Here is a 21,156-nt window from a genome sequence, read left to right as displayed (position 1 = left end):
TTTACATTCTGGTGAGGAAGCTATAGTAAAAGTTGAATTTATAGACAACTATTTAATTTAAATAACAACCTTGTAAATTATTTGTTCATTTCTTGTGACGCCGTCTGTAGATATTGCAGCAGGCGAAGTTTCTAGTAATGCTTTTGAGCTATTATTGACTGCAAATAAATGAATCAAAGTTAAAACATCGACGCATTCACAAAGTGCTTGATACAGGTTTCGAACGTCAATACCCACTTTTTCCTACGCAAATTGATGCTGCTTAAAAAAAGGTAACTAAAATTAACCAATCATAACTTAGAGTACTTTCTGCATGTACTCGCTATAAATACCGCTCACAAATAACTATGTCATTCATCTTTTCCCAAACTTCTGCTCTGCCAACACCGCACCACTTTACTTTGCTTAAATGCTTACGTCTTATTTTTAAAACCAGTGTATATAAAAATTATCGTATTTCATTATGATTGAATACATGTCTACTAAGGTGGTTTTATGTGTGTGAAAAATAAAGTCTGGAACTTCTCCAAAATTCATTTGTTTCAGCGTCATCTTTTCGCCTTTTCACTCTAAAAGACTGTCAGCTAGTATCTGATTCCTCCTATGTATTAAATTATGACATATACTACATATAATATGATTTTCTGTTCTATAATAAGTTTTTTTTTTTCAGGTCCCAGTCTAAACCTATATACACCGCAAAATGCAGACTGCATTGTGTCACCGCTCAACTTCACCTCTCTTTCTGATGTTTGTCGGGCGCCCAGTTGTGGTAAAGTAGATAATATTCATATATTTTTATTTATGTTTTCCTCAAAAGACGCAGAGGGTAGAAAAGATAGACAGGATATTAAAAACTGTATCATTAACTTATATTTATGAAACTGCGGCATTGGCTTAAATTGTTGTTCTCCGACGTAACAAATATTTCCATAATTTGTGTATCTCTAAAGCCATCAATAAGCTAAAATAAGGAATATTTAAAAACTTATATTTAAATGGACTATATTTAAATGCAAAAGCACAAAATTCACGAGATTCTAAGAAAAATAGCTAGAATTTAAAATTTTTGATTACTTTTATTTTGCAAATATTTTACTTTAAATGCGCCTATTAAATGGTGTTATATGTATCTTGAAATAATAACTGAAAACTAATTGACAAACTAGGTCAACCAGATCTACGGGTACATGAATTATTGACTACCAGATATCATAGTTATTCTCAAATCATCAGAAGTTGCAACATTACTAGCCCTGCTAAGCAAACCTCAGTAACACATTAGGCTAACAATTTCTATGAAATGACCTCAATAAATTGAGTTGTCTGCAAAACAGAAATCTTTTATTGCTTGCATTGGAGAAAGAGACGTTTTCAAATCCCATTCTTTATCGGTCACTCGTCCATTTCGCAGTTCATGGAAATGTATTTCAGTAACTTTTAAATATTTTAAACTTGTTTTTGCTATGGAATATAGCCGGAAAACGGCTGGCCATTATGTTGATGTCAGCACTTACGACTCGGAAGACAGACATCACCATTCTCAAAATTTCCCATGATCCTTTAAAAGTAGAACTTTCTTATGTTTGTTTGACCTTTGCGAGACAGTACTGACAGTGCAGTTTTCTTACTCCGAATCTTAAAATATTGTACATACGTACGCTAAACCACTGAATGCAACTCTTGTGTCTAGAAAATTCTCGTTAAAATTAGTGCTAAAGAAAAGTGTTTCTCGGAAAATTTCTAATCGCGTTGCTCGTCTCTAAATGCCATAACTTAATTACTGTGTGAAAAGACGTTGGGCAAAGAAGACATCAATGATTTCTGCAGAAATCGTACCTGCGCTGTCTATATATCTTTGGCTTGTCTTCAGGCATTTTTTAAGCATTCTCTTTGATTCATCTTCAAAGTCGTCTTATTAATGATAGCTCCCTTATTCAGCGTTTATTATACGTTATTGTTTATAATTCGGCCCAGTCTTCACTTTTACTTAAACCAGGCAGACAGTCTATGGTGGTTCCATATTCAGCGTTTGTTATTAGTTATTATAAAATCTTCCTTTTTATTTTGGGGGCCGAAGCACTTTTTTGGAAGTATTACTCTAATTGAAATTTTTGCTTAATAAAATTGTTTTAGGTTTTGATTTTATAAACTTCTGTACTAACTGCTATACCATACGTTGTGAATTCCTGAAATCCAAACTGTTAAATATTTCCTGCTTTAATGTGCAGTATAGCATTTTTATGGTGATTGCGTCTTCGTTTATAAGTATACATGTTATGGAATGTATTTCTGGAAAATTAAAACAAAACTCTAGTAAAATTCCTACGTAATGTATTCGTGACAATTGTAGTGTTTTTTTTTTTTTTTTTTTTTTACACCATTCAGTAAATTAGCTAAAAAATGTGTTGCCATTTTTTGGCAAAAACACATAATTTAATAGGATTCATCTGCAGTTCTTCATTTCTAGATATATGATTGAGCGTTTCAATCGGACGTTTTTTATGCAAGGTCACACATATTTGTTCTGTACTCATTTTTACTTTAAGAACGGCTGAAAGAACATCGGCCTCTTAAGGAAGTTGAATTTAGAGCCTTATGTTGGGTAATTAAACGCAGAACTATGCTGCTTGGCTTTTGCTTTTCCTGGTAAATGGTGTTTATAATGGCTCAATAAATAAAACATTTTACTCTGTAAACCACATGAAAATGAAATTCGAACTCAGCATGATGCACCACTGATTCCTGATGGGTGAATTAATGCCTGATTTTTCCATCTGTTTTGAGGTTCTTCTGCAGACGCTTTTTCTCCTTCTTTGGAGGTTGTCGTTTTCCAGCTTGAAGGTTGTGGGAAAAATTTTGAGGTAAAACAAATTTGAAGAAGCAAGTCATTAAAAATTAATGACATGGAGCATAAAGATAAGAAATTTTATCCAATTTTAAGCTTTTAAACTAAATATTTAAGTTTCACAAAGATTTAATAAAGTTCAATAAATTTTTGATAAAGTTCAATAAAAGATTTAATAAATTTCTTTAGTCAAATATATGGTAAAAATATAAATAATCCTAACTTACTTAGGGAAAATTCAAAAGTTTCTAAAAAGGAACTTATTGTTTTAGCACCTTCTTCTGTTTTCTTCACCTTTCCGCTTTTATAACCTTTCCGCAGTTCTACTTCATCTCTGTTCTGTGATGGAAGTGTATCTTCTGTATCTGCCCCAATTTCGGCATATGTTAAAATCCCACATGGGATGAATGAAATATCATCATCTCGAAAATGAAAACTTATAATTCTTAGCGTTAATTTCTATGAAAAAGAACAGATGATAGATGACAGGTCTTCACCTATTGGTTGTTATTTCATTGTAGGAGTCGTAGAAATATTTCCACACAGAGCCCTGCTATATATATATAAGATAAAAAATTCATAAATCAAAATTACAACTTAAATTAGGAATAGCGCCTTAATTCTTCATTTTAATTTGGGTATTTCCCCTCTCTTCTCTAAAAATAGCAACTGCTTACAATAACTTTTTCTGTACTATGTCATTTGTAGTTTATTCTATATTATATGAATTTTAGATAACATTTGTAACATAAAAGGAAATAAAACTCAAAAAGCCAATAATCATTTTAGAGCATTATTGATTACCCAATCAAATGCATTGAAATAGAAACTAATCCATTCCAAATTAAGATATCATCATGAACAGAGCATACTTCACACCTGCTTTTCGGCCTAGCTGGACTGCTACTGCATTGCTTTCTTACCGTAAAAATATCAAAAATGTAAACAAACGTTCTGAAACAGACACAATTAGTGTACCAGTTTATTTGTAAGCCCAAAATCTTTTAACTAAGATAAAAGAAATATGATTTAAATCTACTAGACTGCATATAATTGTATCTATATACTTCCAAATTTATTCTTCATTACATATCTTCTATGTGTACTGAAACATGTATCATAATTGCAATCAATGTTCCCAAATTATCACACTCATACATGATTTGCTTATAGAATATAGAAAAGAACAAAAATCATTTTCAATTGTGTAAATCTGAAGGTTTCGGAAGGCAAAAGCCCTCAGGCTGCGAAGAGCTTCTGAGAATTTCCGGAAAAAAAGAGCATAAAGACATTGTGACTTGTCAACGTTTGATTTTATGTCAGTTAATATAATGCAATGAATTAAAAAATTGAGAATTTTTTACTTTGTCGAAATCAACTGTTTTCAGACTTAACTGGTTGAAAATATTTGTTACAAAGAAAATAGTTGTTACAAAGAACAGCCTAGATGTAACTTATGCCTAGTCTGGTAAGGAAAGGGGGAGCGGACATCCCTTTACTCATCAGACTGAGCATCGAGTGATTCTTCTTTTTATTTCCTGGAAAAAAAAACTTAATTTAAAGGACATTTTTAGACTATATAAAGAATTAAAAAATTATAAAATGTATGAAAGAAGGTTCCAGAAGCTGACTTGTTGAAAGGCATTCAGAATTCCTGTGAAGAGATACATAGCATACTTAGAAAGATATCTGGAAGGTTTAGCTATGATAAAGTTGCTCTATTAACTATTTATGAATTTAGTCATAAAATCTCGTAGAAGCCCGCTATAAGTTTCTAAATGTACGGTACTAAAGTGTGATCAGAGTAAAGTGGTACAATTTTTAATTAATTGCAGTTTGACTACAGAAAGCAATTCAGCTGCAATTACACTTACGTCTGCGTGAACATAGTAAAGAAACAACTAACAAGAACGTAAATTTTGATTTAAAAAAAAAAAAATAGTAAAATTCGTATTTGAGAAAAAAGAAAAAAAAAAAAAAGCTTAGTTTTTCTAAATTATTTACGGAAATTCAGCAAATAATTTTACTGACATCTTTCGTATTAAATTTGCACTATCAGCCTTTTCTTTTATTTCTTCAGTGTAATTTAACATCCCAAGAAGAAAGACCTAGCTTGTCTGTTTCTTTAATTCTATAGCAAATGCTCCATAGCATTCGCTATAATAATCATTGATAGCATGAAATAAACACATTTCAAAACGGGAGGCCTTCTGTTTCCCTACGAGAGCAGTAACACGGATTAAATTGAAAAAGAATTTATTTGACATATTGAGTGGATATGGTACTGGAACTTTTATTTCGTTAGTATGTTATTAAATCTGAAATAATGAAATTATATACACATTGTTTTTATCATGTAACTCAAAGTTTAGTAAAATCCTATCTTACAGGTACAGAAGACGTGATTGACCTTCCACAAGACGTAACTACTCTTGTGTCTGTCCTCAACGATACATCTCACAACGACATCTGTTTACAGCCTGGATGTGTTAGTTCAGGTAATTTTTTAGATTATGTTATTCATCCTTTTCTTAAAACTGCATAACATTGCTTGCTTTTTCAGTGGAGTTATTAAGATTTTCTGTTGCTGGTGGTTGTTGTAAGATCTAACCGGTCTCGTGGCACTCTCTATGATTAGTGCAGTGAACCAATCGTTCTCGATTTAATCTTAGTTAATTATTTTAATGGCGATGTTTGGCAATAAACAGCGTCCGTGAAGCGCGTGTTCTTATGTACTTCTACTGCCAAGTGAGGATAGAATCTGCAGTCCTCTGCTCTGCAGCATGACGCTTTTACGAATTACTCCAAAAAGAGCTGTCTTTGCAAGAAGCCACAAATATAGGGATGTCTTTCATGGGCCGCGCTTGCACATTCTATTCTTGCTCTTTAAAATATTTTCCGTTTCTAACAAAAGCATAGCTCTTTGCTTGTCGGTTTATATTATTTCTAAGTGCCCTGTGAAGCTATAAAGCCTTGAAAAGATCTACTCTGACACTAAATTCCATGATAAGGCAGTCACTCATGGATTATTGAATGCAGTTTCAATGTATATTTTTCCCTCTTGATTTAAAGTACTGAGGTAAATAAGTAGCTATATCAAATAAAAATAATTTGCCGATCACCTCTGAAAAAAAGGTCACATTAAATTTTGCTGACCCCATTTGGAGATAAGTTTTAAAACCGATTTACGTGTTTGTACTCTTCCGGGCTTTTGAGCTGATATTAACGGTACAACTGTTTGAAGACAATTTTTTTTATATTTCTGAGTATGAATTTTTATTAACATGATATTTCACAATTATAACAGCCTTTTTCTTAATGGAAATGCCTTATAAGGTGTTTATAATTCGTTAAGTTGGAAATTCAAATAATACCTTTTAATCTTAAGGAATGAGGAAAAGCAAGTATAAATTATATCTGCAGTTTATTTCATTCCGGAAGTCATATTAAATACCATAGAATCATGCTTCCGCAGCAATCATTTCCTCGTTAAGTAAGGTCGGTGATTTTGGTCTTGAATAAAACTGCATACGAATAACACTATTTATTTCTGTACCCATCATTTCCCAAACTAACATTTAATCTCATTAGTCGTCTAAAAATTGCATTCTCGACGGAACATTACTCTCATGCATCATATTAGAGCGAAAATAGGGCAAATACAGCATTTTTATTTTGCACAAATTGCAAGCGATGCGGACCATGAAAGCATTTTAAATCTCGAAATGTTCTAGGGTTCTACTCACTTAACTATTAGGTCTCTACTGAGACCTAATAGTTAAGTGAGAGACCTAATAGTTAAGTGAGTAGTTTTAAAACTGTGTATTCAGGTTAACTACTCGGTCTCTATTGAAAATTTCAAGGGAGATATCGCTCCGTCTATGCAAAACAAACTACCAGCACAGAAGAAGGCCTAATCAAACCCTTTTATTTAAAACTTCGAACTTAAAAAAATGTAGGATTTGTGCTCAAAATTAAATGTATGTAGCTCGCGGGATTTCAGATAGCACAAAAGGTGAATTAAATTTCAAAGTAGTTTAGAGTAGAGCTTTGCAAGTACATTTACCTTTCGCTTGACAATGAATGAAATGAAATTTGCAAGAGCAACTCGGATGGCGAAAGACTAAGGCCGGATAAAGTAATTCTCAGAACTGGGGGAGGAAATAGCACAACGGGCAGCATTGCTTCCAAAACTCTTTCTCAAATTTTGGTACTTTTCTATTATTGTAACTGGATTCAGGAATGTATGTAGTATGTATGTATGCATTTATATGTCTGCGTTTATGCACATACATACATATACATACACACATACATAAATTCATGCACACATACATACATGCATGCATACATTTCTGAATCCGGTCCCGATAACAGAAAGTACCCTAATTTTCAAGAACTATGTTCTTATATACATATATCTCCTTTATATCCTGGTTAGAGTTGATAAAAAGTAGAATTGATAGTATAACTCATTCACTTCCAAAAATTAAGCACGGAGAGGAAAATGCTAATTTCCGGAAGCCAATCAGAATTGAAGAGGATGCAAATCACTGCAGAGGTAGATGGAAGTATGTAAATATGTTAGGTAACAGCCAATTGCGCTTTCCTGTCAGGAAATTTGCAAAAAAGGCAGTCTTATAAGAAGCCAGCTTTATGAAAGGTTACAGAAGTTGATTGTAAGTGCTGATACAAGGTGTTTAAAACTTTTGTACAATTTGTTTTCAAGACATACGTGTTTCTACGACTTCCAGAAAAGGAATAGAAGATTCTGAGCGCTGGCGTGCTGTGGGGCGGATTGAAGTAGGACAGTCGATCACAGATGTTGCTCTTCGGCGTTCATCATTCTGTAATTTCACGTTTATGGAAACAATTCTACAGACAGCTGTCCGAAGGCCCGTAGCCGGTCGCCCAAGGGTTACAACCCCCGCGGAAGATCGATATATTGCTATTGTAGCCAAGCGGAATCGCAGAGCGACCTCCACACGTGTGACATCTATGGTTACAGCGTCCATTGGTAAGGCGATATCTGCAGTCACTGTACGCTGAAGATTACATATGAGTAGACTGTACGCCCGGGTACCTTGAGTTTGTGTTCCTCTATCCGTCCAATCAAGAGGGGCACGATTACAGTGGTGCCGGGAACATGTCAAATGGAATGTGTCTGATTGGGGCAATGTCCTGTTTACTGATGAGTCAAGATTTGCTCTTGAGCCAGATGACAAGCGTATAAGGATATGACGTGAACAACGAACACGCAATCAGTCCCAAAACATTACTGAACATCACGCATTCCGAGGCGGAAGGATTATGGTGTGGGCAGGGATTTCATTAAGATACCGTACCGCACCTGCACATCTTTAAACGGGGTTCTTTGACGGCTGTCCGGTATCGAGATGAACCCATTGTGAGATTGTACGCTGCAGCAGTTGGCCCTGCTTTTGTTTTAATGGACGATAACGCACGTCCCCATAGAGCTGACATCGTCGATGACTACCTGGAGAGTGAAGGGATTGCGCGTATGCCGTGGCCAGCATATTCGCCCGACCTTAATCCCATTGAAATCTTTGGGATGCTCTCGGCCGTGCTGTCACGTTTCCCACCTCCAGCCACTCTTATTGAGCTGGAAACTGCTCTACAAGAAAAATGGCGATTGCTTAATTCTGAGATAGTTGACCACCTAATTAAAAGCATGGTCACTAGGTGTAAACTTTGTATACAGATGAGGAGGGGATCACATACTCTATTAATGTCTTTTTTTTTTTTTTCATTTTATGCTGTTTATTCTTTCCTGCCGAATTTTGTGTCAACCAAAGCAGTATTTTTTAATTTTTTTTTTTTTTTTTTTTTTTCATTTTACATTTTCGTGCTTAACTTTTGGAAAGTTTAAACATTACACAGTTACATTTTCAGTTCAAGTAGAACTTAACAAGAAAGAAAAGGACAGTGCACGATCTGGTTCTTAAAAGTAGATTTTAAAAATTTGTATTCATGTTGAAAGTAATATATGTTATTTATTTGCAATATATTGCTTATTTACAATGAATCAGATTATCCCGGCTTACTCGTTTCCCGTTTTCATCATTTCTTCACTTCTTTCCTTCGAAACATATATATCGACAGAAATACGGGTTCCATAATATGTAAAATTTCAACTTAATTATATGCTTGCCAGTAAAAGAAGCAGAGTGTAAATTTAGAGCTGACTCGAAATACATATAAAATACTATAAATCTGATACTGCTGATAAGATGATCAAAATAATACTTAAACAGGGTCAGAAGAAATAAAGTAAAGAAAATTCACGTGAATCAATTAATTCTGTAAATAAAAGGTTTTTTTTTTTAATTGGTCTTTGAGTACTCAAAATCATCGCTTAATAACTCGAAGGCACTGGCTGAACTACGAAGGAAGGCTGAAGAACTCGAAGGCACTGGGAAAGCGATTTCTTAGAACTTCTTTGAGTATTTACTATTGCTTCGTTTGTGACATTATTCGGTAATCTGTTCATATGAAAGCTCCGGTCTAAATAAAATATTCAAATATTTGATAATTATTTTCAAACCATTGCGATTGTGTAAACGATTTTAAACTGCAACTAATATCTTAAGATAGACATAAAGAATTTTATATCATAAATGTTTCAGATTTTCTTCAAAATACTTTTGACATGCATATTTTCATTAAAATGTGAGGTTTTAAACTCAGTATTTACGTTAAATGGATAACTAAAAAAATTTTGTTAATTTTTTCTAGCATTTTTATAACTAGCTAATAACAGTCACATTAAAACGAACTTTTAATGCAGAATTTTTAGTAATTCCTTACAAAATTGTGAAGTTTGTAATCAAAGTTATAAATGTTTTGCTTGACAATGACAACTTGTATCATTGCAACTTTTGCTTTCAAAAAATTGGAAAGATTTATTTCCGAAAAACACCCAAGCCTTTCACAACAATTGGGCTGAATTATTTTCCGCTAAAATCTTGCAGATCATATACCCTTACAAATAGCTTAAAAAATAATATTCTTTGTGTAATCGAATGCTGAAGAGCAACAGAGGGCTATATGTCTAATAAGGGAATGTCTTTCTAGAGAAACTGTAGAGAGATTAGGTTATTTCGAAGCAAAACAGATGAAAAAGGAACAACGCCTTTGCCGGGACTCTAACCACGGTCCTCTCGAATACGCGCCGAGAGTGCTACCCTCACACCACGAAGTCACGCTAAGAAGGTGCGGAAAATACCTTATATACTCCCCCTTTTAAAGGGCAACTGGGGTTTTAGGGGGCCCAATCGCTAAATCCTGGTAGTGAAGAATCATAATTCACCACCTTTTAGTTCAGGCGCCACTGTAGAGCTATTAGGTTATTTTGAAAGCAGGAGACGTGAAAAATGAGCAACGCCTTCACAGGAACTCCAACTACGAGTCTCTCGAATACCCGCCGAGAGTACTACTTTCACACCACGAAGGCACGCTAAGAAGGTGTGAGAAATACCTTATAAAACTTCTAAGGAAATTTTTGGATTATGATAAAATACGCGAGGACTATCTCCTAAAGAAAAGGTTTTCTAAGGGGAAGACTTGTTTAAGGAAATACAGCGAAAAACAACGAATCATTCAGCGAAAAATCCCAAACCTCCACACATACTCAAACAGCCGTCCCGCTCATCGGGATATGAACTTAGGTAAAATTACGAGTGTTCAACGGTTTTATCCAGTGCGGCCATTGGTGTACTTAGGAAATAATACACAAATTCTTTTTTATTTTATGTAGAGATTTTTGATCAGTCTTGATCTTTCCATTTGGGATATGAAAGAACATAATACATCTTCGTTACTTTTAATAATATTTATTGCACATTACAATTGCCGTCGTCGTTACTTATGACCTCTTGCCAAGTGTGTTGGTAACTCGTAGATACTATTTTTGGGGAAAAAAAAAAAAAAAAAAAAAAAAAAAAAAAACCTCTTCTTAGAGGCAAAGAACGCAAGTAGTGCTTGTATGACATCATCAGTTTTGAATTTTTTTCCTTCAAAGCTTTGTAAGGATAGCACTGAGTGTTAATCGGATGACGCTAGGGATGGGAAGTATGTGTATGCGGAAGAATTTCCCAGTCCAGCTCTGCAGTTTCCTGATAAGTCACCAAAGCAGCATGTTATTTAGCATTATCGTGATGCAGGTGTGATGTGCTTCCTATTGAACATTGCCGGTCATTGTTTCTACTGCTATGTTTTAATCGCTCATTTGCTGACATTATCTCTCCGAATTGAGCTTTTCTTTCGGTCTCAAAAGCTTGTAATATATTTGTCCGGACATCCCATACAGCATTCTTTTATTTAGGCTCAAACTTGGTTTAAAGGGCGTGAGGATAGGTTGTCTGGGCTCACAGTATGCTCTTTTTCTAACGATATTTTCGTAGGCAATCCACCTTTTATCCCCATCACCATCCAATCCAAAAGGGGTTCGTTTTTTTCTCCAAGCAAAGCAAGTAGAGATGCACATATAACGACTCAATTATGCACATTTTTCTTACTTAACTAAAGAGGCATCCATCTGGAATATTTAGATCAGTCCTAAATTCCGAATATGGTCCTAAATGGTTTGTTGAGCTGAATTAAACTTTTGCGCAATCTCCAATATTGTCAAAAAAAGGATATTGTCATGGTCTTTCGTCGGTCACAAATGGCCGCTCAAAACGTGACTTATCATTAAGATGGAAGTCGCCTGCTTCAGATTTTTCTAACCATCTCCTGCATATACTATCCTAAACTCCATATACCTATAACATCTCGATTAAGAATGATATGAGACACTTTGGGTTCAGTTAATTTAAGTGGGCTCATACGCCTTAAACCCCCTTGTGATCTTCGCATATGTGACTGTTGCAAGAGTTGAGATATTTTATTTATTTTAAAAGCAATTACTTCCAACTTTTTAGAGCTGATTAGATAATATGGCTGCTTTGGAAACTAGTAACCAGAAAGGTTTTGTTGCTGCAAATATTTTTGGAATTTAATCCGCTTTGTGACAAAATTTTTCGTCATGTTTCCACTTTGCGCGCATGATATTTTAAAAATGACTAATGCTACATACTTGAAATTTAATGGAATTTTTTATATGGGTAATATTTTTAACTGAACCAAAAATTTAATGAATATTTTTAAATTAAAAAGTTTATGCACGAAACTATTACAGATTTCTTTTAATAAAATACATTTTATAAACTCAACCCCAAATAAAATAAAAATTTAACACGAAATTCTTAGGATTTTTGGTTCACAGTAGTTTCCAAATGTTATAAAAGCTATATATTAAATATGGAATTAAATTATGCAACAGAATGTTTTAAACTGTGCGCGCAAGGTGGAAACACGACGAAAACTTATGTCACAAAGCAGATTAAAGTATAAAAATATTTATGGCAACACAAAATTTCTGATTACTATTTCAGAAAACAGCTACATTATGTAGTCAGCTGTAAAAAGTTGGAAGTAATTGCTTTTAAAATAAATAAGTTATCCCAATTCTTGCAACAGTCACATATTCGAAGATCTTGTGGGTTTTAAGGTGTACGAGTCCTCTTAGAGACATGTTTGTAAATGCAGTGATAAAGAGAGAAAGCCATATATGTCTCAAATGAACTCCTGCGTGTATGATGAAACTTGAAGTAACATTATAGGACAAACCTTTCCACTGGACCTTATGCATACAATTTTAATCCCACGGAAGCATAATATACAGGGTGATTCTAAATTGTTTTTACAAATTAAGAGGGGTGAGAGTATTCATCCAGATGAGCAATAATTACCATAGAACATAGGGTCGCATTCCACTCTGAGAGGCAGAAAAGAGGAATATTAGAATTCCAGCCTGAACTTAGAGCAGTGTTGGGAAAGCAAACAAACGAGACCAAAGGCTAAATTATTAGGAAGAAATTATCTATTAGGGGAAAAGACTGCTACTTTGATATCAAGTATCAAGTTAGCAGTTTTTTCCCTTCGCCATCATCTATTCTGTCCTCCTGGACTTATTGTACTGCGCTCATTCTACTTCAAGCGCCGTTGTATGGGATACGAAATTCTGACAGCGGGAACACAACAAGAACTTTTCAGGTTAATCTCGTCATACAGCGGAAGTTGGAGTTAGTTGACAATATTCAGCACTTGATTAGGTAATTAACTTGTTGCAATAGTTTGCGATGTTGATACCTTGCCAACCAAAGATGTGCATTTGAATGTTTGCTATCAAAGTCTGAGCTCGAATTAACACTCAAATGCCAAGTTTTCGGTTTTATCCATTTTGTGCACTCTCGGTAACTTTTTTTACTAAACTGATTGTGCAACTTTTGGTCTCGTTCATTCGCTCCCAACACTGTTGTAAGTTTAGTTTGGAATTCTAATATTCCTCTTTCCTGCCTCTCAGAGTGGAATGCAACCCTATGGTCTGTGGTAATTATTACTCATATGGATGAGTACTGTCACTCCTCTTAATTTGCAAAAACAATTTAGAATCACCTCTATAATAAAGCAACAAAATAGAAAACTACTGTACTCATTAATTATTGCTTGCAAATTAAATGAAACATAAGCCGTGCATAATGTAGACTGAATTATAGTTTGATGTAGTTAAAAACTAAAATGAAGGATCTGTTATGTAATTAGACAACATGATTCTTGATGTAATTAAAAACTAAAACGTAGGATCTAATATATATAATAGACAGCGTGATTCTTATTTCAAATCGCACTTGAATGTTTGTTTTGATGTTTGTTTAGTGGAATACAGTTAAGCGCCAATGGCATTTTCCTTAAGCACGAAAATGTTCCATTAATGGAGATTAATTAATTCCTTTTTCGGATTTTTCAATCGTGTCTGCTTTCTAAGTGCTTAATTAATGTCTTCAGAGCTTCTGTTTGAATTTGAAAAGGTAAACAACATTACGACGGGTTCTATCTATCATTCATTATTAGTTTTTGCTTACTTTTAGCTGCTGAGATCTTATCAAACTTGAATGAGAATGTGGACCCTTGTGATGACTTCTACCAGTTCGCCTGTGGTGGTTGGATCAGCAAACATGATTTGCTCGAGGATAAAGTGCACGTTTCCGTTCATACTGAAGTTCAAGATGACCTTGCACTTGCGCTTAGAGGTAAGCTAGTAAATGCATTTAAATTTTTCACGAGGTTTATGAATGTAAATGCAATCAATAGCTTTGAGGAAACAAGGTTATTCATAATGTGAAATATTTAAATGTTTACATAATGCATAATATGCAGAATTATTCTATTTTCTACGTTATAAAAGATGGATATTTAAGAAATAAAGCTATAAGCAATTGAAAAAATGGCAAGTCATTCCTGCAATAGCTAGCCATTCCGATCATAATCTATCTTGTGTAGGAGTCATTCCGATCATAATCTGTCTTTTGAAGTTATGGCATACGGAAGATTAAGGTTTCTGTCTTCATGTCTCTTCTGTCAACGTAGCTCGCATTCATTTTAGGGAAACTTACGAAAACGCGCATATAGCCAGTCCGTTCACCAGAATTTGAATCTGCATCAATTTGTGATGATTAGCTATTTTAGTGAGGTATTTAGCTAGTCAGTTTGTGATGATTATCAACAGTGACCGCTCGCTCACTGTTGGGCTAGCTTAGGATCACTGTTGGGCTTAACGCAAAGCCGATTATTCGATTAAAACATACTATTTTAGCTGCCTCACAAGGAAAGCCTAACAGCCCTGAATTCTAAATTTTTATTTTTCTGAAAACAGTATACTTGCATATAAATCTGGTCGACTAGAAATAAATGGTATTAAAAAATTTACCTGCTGGACAGGGAATGGGATTCTATGGACAGGGAATTAAACAAATTGCGAAAAATAACCAAATTTGGCAATAAAGCTCAATTGGCGAATGCCAGATTTCCAAAATAAAATTTTATGAATCCATATAAAACTGTATTTTAAAAAATCCATCCATCGCATCCAAAAATTCATCTACGAAAAATACATCCGATTGATTTTACGCAACGAGTATATAAAATTATATATGAACAGATAAAATGCAAAAGTGATGTATTCTGATTATCAGTGTCGGTGTGAAATGAACTGTTAATTAACACTCATGGAAATTTAGTCTTCGAAAAAGAAAAATAAGGTCAAAATGCAAGAAGATCTAAAAAAATCATTGTGCTGTAAATATCTTATACATCTACAGTCTATCTTATAAATTTAGTCAAAATGCGTTGTATCAACAATATTCTTTTCTCAAATCAATTAAAAGTTCAATTACGTGCAGATAGCAATTCTGTTGAAAATCTGAGAAAGCATTATCGATTAACATTGAGAAATTTCGAAGTAAAGCAATACACAACAAACTGTAAAATATATTTTATATTAATTAATAAATGTTCTTATAATTTGGAATTGTGCTGTCACTTCTTCGTATCCTTGGCTCTCAGTAGGTTGTAAATGAGCTACGGGTATTTAAGTCAGAGTTCTTGAAAGTTTAGACAGAGAGCTTTTTGCAGCAATGTTGTCCGGGCACGTTTCTCTCTCCCAGCTTTGGTCTCCGGCATTAGCTATTCTGCTAGTCGCAATTAACTGCTCCACGTAGTAATTTGGATAGATGCTTGTTAGGGTGTTTTATATAGCAGTTTAAAGCATCTATTTAATTGAAATTTTAAGTTCACCTGTCGGAGATTTAATTTGTAAGTTCAAATCCTGCATTTGTTTGAGTTCAAATTTTTGGATAAAACGATTGTTGAAACCTTCTGTTTCAGTAGTTAATTTCATAAAAGAGACAACTCGACTGCCTAGGGCTGAAGATATTAAGTTAGTTGCAGAACAACCTATAAAATTGCAAACTGTTTATTTATAAATTTATAATGTTAAAATGTTAATTGGTAAATTGATGTAAATAGAAGATTGTAAATATATAAATGTAGTATTTAGTGATTCTGTGATGTTTTTGAGGGGGAGGAGGAAGTCCTGATTAAGATGGTGGTTTAAAGCACTTCCGAATATTTTTATTTAGGATCCTATGTAAATATTCAGCTATGTTTTCCGAGGAAACTTCCCGTTGCCATTTTATATGTAAAATGGAAATTATTTTATATGTAAAATGGAATTATTTTTCTTTGCTGAGCCTCCCAAAAGAAGATTTTATACTTCTAAACACAAAATGATTGAAACTTTTTATGTCCAAAAACAATTTCGAAAAACTTAAATGCACTTATTGAATCTCTAAAGTATGAGTTCCATTATATATATATATCTAGCGATTTTTTATCTAAAATATTTTTTCAAGAATAAAATAATAAGCAGAAAAATTAATATCTCATTTTTTAAGGGAAATCAAGTCACATAAGTGATGGGCTATTTAAAATTTTGTCAAATAAAAATGAAAAAAATTTTATGGAACTATTCTTAGCTTTCAATAGCATAGTGTAATCTTTTTGTATGAATTCAACTAATCTATTTCTTATTTACATCTAACTAGTCTTCAATTACCTAGTATTAATCAATTTTTATTTCATAAAAGTATATTTTACTTAGAATTTTATACGCTCGAAAAAATTTTATCTGTGCATTGAGAAAATATTTTAAGCATTTTAGAAATATTAAACCATATCCAAAGTTGCATATTCAAAGCAGTGTGCTAAGGATCTTGGTGGAATTGGAAATAATTTTTCAGGCTTTTGTGCCGATGAATTCTAATTCTATTCTAAAATTATAATATGCTTCTACAAATCACGGCTTGAATAAGCAACGTATGCAAATAAATCACAGCTCCTCTTCCAACTTCTCTGGTACCAGAAATAACATCAGATTTCAAAATTATCTTTCGCCTTTTCTGTACATTTATTTACTCTCAGAAAGTCGAAAATTAATTCATGATCATCTTGATTCAAGATATTAAATTATTTTCTCTTATCAAATATTATTTTGTTCAGCAATCAGAATTCTTGTTTCTGACTGCTAATAGATTCTGAGAAAGAAAGCTGAAGTTTTCCCCTTGTTTACCAATACAGAATTTTAAACTTTCCAACCGGGCATTGTTCCTATATATATATAACTTTCATTTATACAGTCTATTGATTAATAAACATCTTGCATGATTAATAAACTTCTGCTTAAAATCTGGGAATATCCAGCTTTCGATTTTTAAAATTTTGATTGTTATATTTTACTAAACATTTTTGATTTCCCCAATACCTTCTTTCATTTTGAATTTTTCAACACTCTAATATTTGACAGTGACAAAATCTGTTAAATTAATCATTTCCACACAAATTCAATACATTTTGTTTTTCTAGCTGCAAATTTATATCAAATTTACAAATGTTACCAATAATTGTTTGGGAATTTGACATATATCATTTTTAATTTAGCTATAATAGTAAAATGCTGAAGTAATAGTACAATCCAAAGCTAATGCGTTGAAAAATTTAGGTTTCGTCAATTAATTCTAATCCTTTCAAATGCCTTACGAGCAGAAAAATAAATAAGTATATACCTTAAAAGTAAACCATGTTTTATAATTTAAGTTTAATGCATTTAGAGTTTTGATGTTATTATTTATTAAAATTAATTTGCATAAACGTGTCCTAACAATTTTTTAAAACTCAGTATGTCATTAAAACATAAATTTATGATTGAATGAAAATACTGTCTTGTTTAAAAAATAATTTTTTCCATTCAAATTATTCATGTTGTAGAGACATTAGGTTATTTCAAAGCAGGAAACATGAAAAATGAGCAGTGCGCCGGCACTTGAACAACGGACCTCTCAAATACGCTTCGAGTGTGCTGACTACGAAGGCATGCTAAGAAAGCGGGAGAAATACCTTGTGTGCTGCCACTTTTAAAGGGCGATTGGGGAGTAGGGGACCGAATCGCCAAATCTTGGTAGAGGAGAATCATTATCCACCACCTTTTAGTTCGGGCGCCGCTGTAGAGACATTAGGTATTTTGAAGCAGGAGACATGAAATATGAGCAATACCCTCGCCGGGACACGAACCACGGACCTCTCAAATACGCGTCGAGCGAGCTGGCCATTACACCACGAAGGCATGCTAAGAAAGCGGGAGAAATACCTTATAATGTAATGTACGTATAATCTTGGTCAAAATTTTAGTATAAATTAGCCTATAATTAATTGGTATCGGGTGTGTTCCCCCTCTGACCGAAATACAGTTCTGAAATCTCGATTTTATGACATTTACATAACTCTTCTTTTGGAACAAGTCTTTTGAAACCGCATACTATTCCTCTTAAAGCGCACTTTGTATATCTTGATTAGCAAAGGTATTTAGCTGCAAGTAGGGTATCATACATGCGCTCAAACGAGATATAATTGATGCGTAGAAGGCTCAATCCATTCGAGTGATATCTCCTATTTTCAAGCATTCTGGTACCAAAGGTTTTAGATACGGACAAGCATGGTTCACCATTAGAAGAAATTTGTGCCAACAGAACATTTAAATGGTTTTACATGGGGTTTCATCTGTGAATGGTTCTAGAGATTTCATCAAAGATATACAGCTCGATGCAGCCATTTGTATCTATTCTACTCGGCGTCTACAAAAATAAAATCTTTCATGAACAAAAGAAGGCCATTTGCGTATTCCTTGCTACCTTGAAATTCCAGACATCTAAAACCAGGTTACATTTAGAGTTGTCAGTAAAAAGCATACGATCCCTTTCCTCTTGTAGTTTTTGAATATAAGGAGGACACCATCTCCAGCACACCCCTCTGAAAGAGTAAATGAGAGCAATATAAATTATCTTTTTTCGATCCTAAAAGCAAACCTCGTGAAAAGTTCGTATAGCAGAAGAAAAGGCTGAATTGAGTTGTGGTAGTTTGAAGATCTACTTGTAAACAAACTTCCTTGCAGTCTTTAATTACTTCTTCGAGCCGACCGCGACATGAAACGGTCTTCGGATGCAGCTGTTTGTTTGGCGTGCTGTTTTGCAGTTTGTATATTAACTGATTCATTTTTTAAAATACAAATTCTTGACTTAACACATTGAGAATTACTTTATAAAGAAAGACTATATAGCTTCAACAACATAAATGTTATTTTTATTCATACCTAGTTCTCTTAGAGAAGAAGTTGAAAGGATCCGAACCTGATTTCATTCAGACAATAAAAAGAATGTATGACACATGCATGGATATCCGTAAGTCAAATTTCAAATTTAACTTGTCATTAATTGCTTTGTATATTTAAATTATGATGGAAATAATCAAAATGCTTTGTAGCAGTAGCTATACTGAAAATTATGAAATGTGTTTAATATACTGTAAAAGTATTCATTGTAGCCTTTATTTCCTCAAATTACATTAAACTTAAAAATATCGAATCACAATATTTCTCAAACAATCGTAGATAATTTTATGAAAATTCTCTCTAAATTGGGCAAAAATAATTTTTAAATAAAGAATTTCTTTTTTTTATAGTAACATTTTATTTCTGCAGAAACAACTAGAAAATTAATGACAATCGCTATTTTATCAAATAAGAATATGTGAAGTAGATTTTATTTTGTAGTTCTTTTTTTAACTAGATTCAAATAATATTGAAATAGTTTAATTGAAAAATAATCAAAAATCAATAAATTTATTTGCAAATACTTCTCCGAATTTTCTAAAGCAAAGATATGATGTGGTTTGCATTTAAATAATAAAAGCACATTGAAAATCAGACAACTAAAATTAATCATCAATAATTTAATAATTTAATTAAAACCAAATCTCTTTTATCATTAAATTTAAATGATCAAAGCACAATGAAAAGTTTATATTTAAATTATTCAAGCACTAATTGAGGTTTTTAGATGCACAGAAAGTTACAATTTCCTAGTTATAGAATCCTGCGACCCACAGGGTTAAAACTGTTTCCTTAAAAATTTTTACTTTACTTTGAGAAATTTCGCAATCGGCAGCAAAAATATAAGGACTTGACAAAACCCTTTCGAGCTCTCTGCCTTCTAAGTCTATAACTATAAAAAGGGCAATATGATTGCAAAAACCCTCTGAAATGTCATTTTTCAAAGAATTTCATACATTTCACATTCCTTTATTTTGCGTTTTATGAATAAAATAGGAAATGATGAATTTTAATTAGTTAAAAGGTACACTTAATAAGGTATAAGACTTGATGTAGCAGACTGAGAATGAGAAGATACAGTTGAAGAAGACTGCATAAGATCATCAATTGATATTTTCTTCCTTAGATTTTTACTATTCGTTATTAAATGTTTTAAATCTATCACTTTCATATCTTCTAAAGCTATTTCCCCGAGTTCTGAAGCGACAAGGAATAGATCCCTTTTCTTAGCTTTTCCCAAAAATGCTATTTTCACAAAAGTAATTGCTCAAAACAAATAAGAACTCAAATAGTTATTCACAAAAAATATATCAGAAATATAAAAAACACTTTCTTCTTTCTTACAAAATTAGGCAAATAAAAATAAAAGGTTAATAAAAGCATTAATCATTTTGGATTTATTTCCATTCAAACATAAAACGAATAAACAACCTTACTGAATACTTCGTATAAAAAAAATAATAACAAATTCTTTTCATTTAGTACAGCCAGACAGAAAAAAAAAAACCAGAGTGGCGCCAATAAACATAAACACCTTTAATTAACTATCGTTTTCATGACATCTAGTTCCGCTGGCAACCACATAGCCAACGCAAATACTACGTAAATTCGATAGGCGCAGGTTTAAAAATCAGAAAACTATTAGAACTTTTTTTTACTGCTCAAAGCTTTAAAATTAAGGTAAAATCCTAGTATACGGTGCAGCCTTGGCGGGATTTTGAAAATTATCGCTAACGCCAAAAATGACCCAAAGAACGTCTATGTATATACTATACACTATATATTATCACTACATACATACTATATACTATGTATAACTATATATATTCTTTGAATGACACGTTTACTACTCATCGTATATGTTTCGTTTTTACTGCTCATCATAAAGTCGCCAAAAGAAGCCAAATCCCGTATGCACCGGATACTAGGATTAAGCCAAAATTAAAAATGAAATGATAGAATTTAACATTCTACTTCTCAGAAAATACACATCCTATTAAAATACAGCACTGGTGTGCTTTCATGAGAAAACAAAAGTAACAAGTTTTTAATATATTCAACAACTTATTTCTTTCACAAGAATTTAACATAAATTTTCTTCTAATGACTTCGAAATGAAAATTGCAATATTGCACTGATGTGCTTTCACATATACACAAAATAAACAGTTCAGATTCTATCACACCAA

General features: G+C 33.0%; 1 protein-coding gene across 2 annotated transcripts in view; it reads left to right on the top strand.

Moving 5' to 3' along the window:
* LOC118191468 (neprilysin-2-like) overlaps window positions 1–21,156 on the top strand; it is a 126,887-nt gene that overhangs the window by 54,125 nt on the left and 51,606 nt on the right. For both annotated transcript variants that reach the window (XM_085815076.1, XM_085815075.1), the window contains exons 5-8: window positions 674–772; window positions 5,239–5,346; window positions 13,840–14,001; window positions 18,955–19,038. In XM_085815076.1, coding sequence (XP_085671202.1) covers window positions 674–772; window positions 5,239–5,346; window positions 13,840–14,001; window positions 18,955–19,038 — 453 coding nt within the window. The remainder of the gene's footprint in view (window positions 1–673; window positions 773–5,238; window positions 5,347–13,839; window positions 14,002–18,954; window positions 19,039–21,156) is intronic.

This window comes from Stegodyphus dumicola, chromosome 4 (genome assembly GCF_044657685.1).
Source record: "Stegodyphus dumicola isolate Sdum_Otavi_A_Nest chromosome 4, ASM4465768v1".
Classification (NCBI taxonomy): Eukaryota; Metazoa; Arthropoda; class Arachnida; order Araneae; family Eresidae; genus Stegodyphus; species Stegodyphus dumicola.
This window is presented reverse-complemented; position numbering and strand designations above follow the sequence as displayed.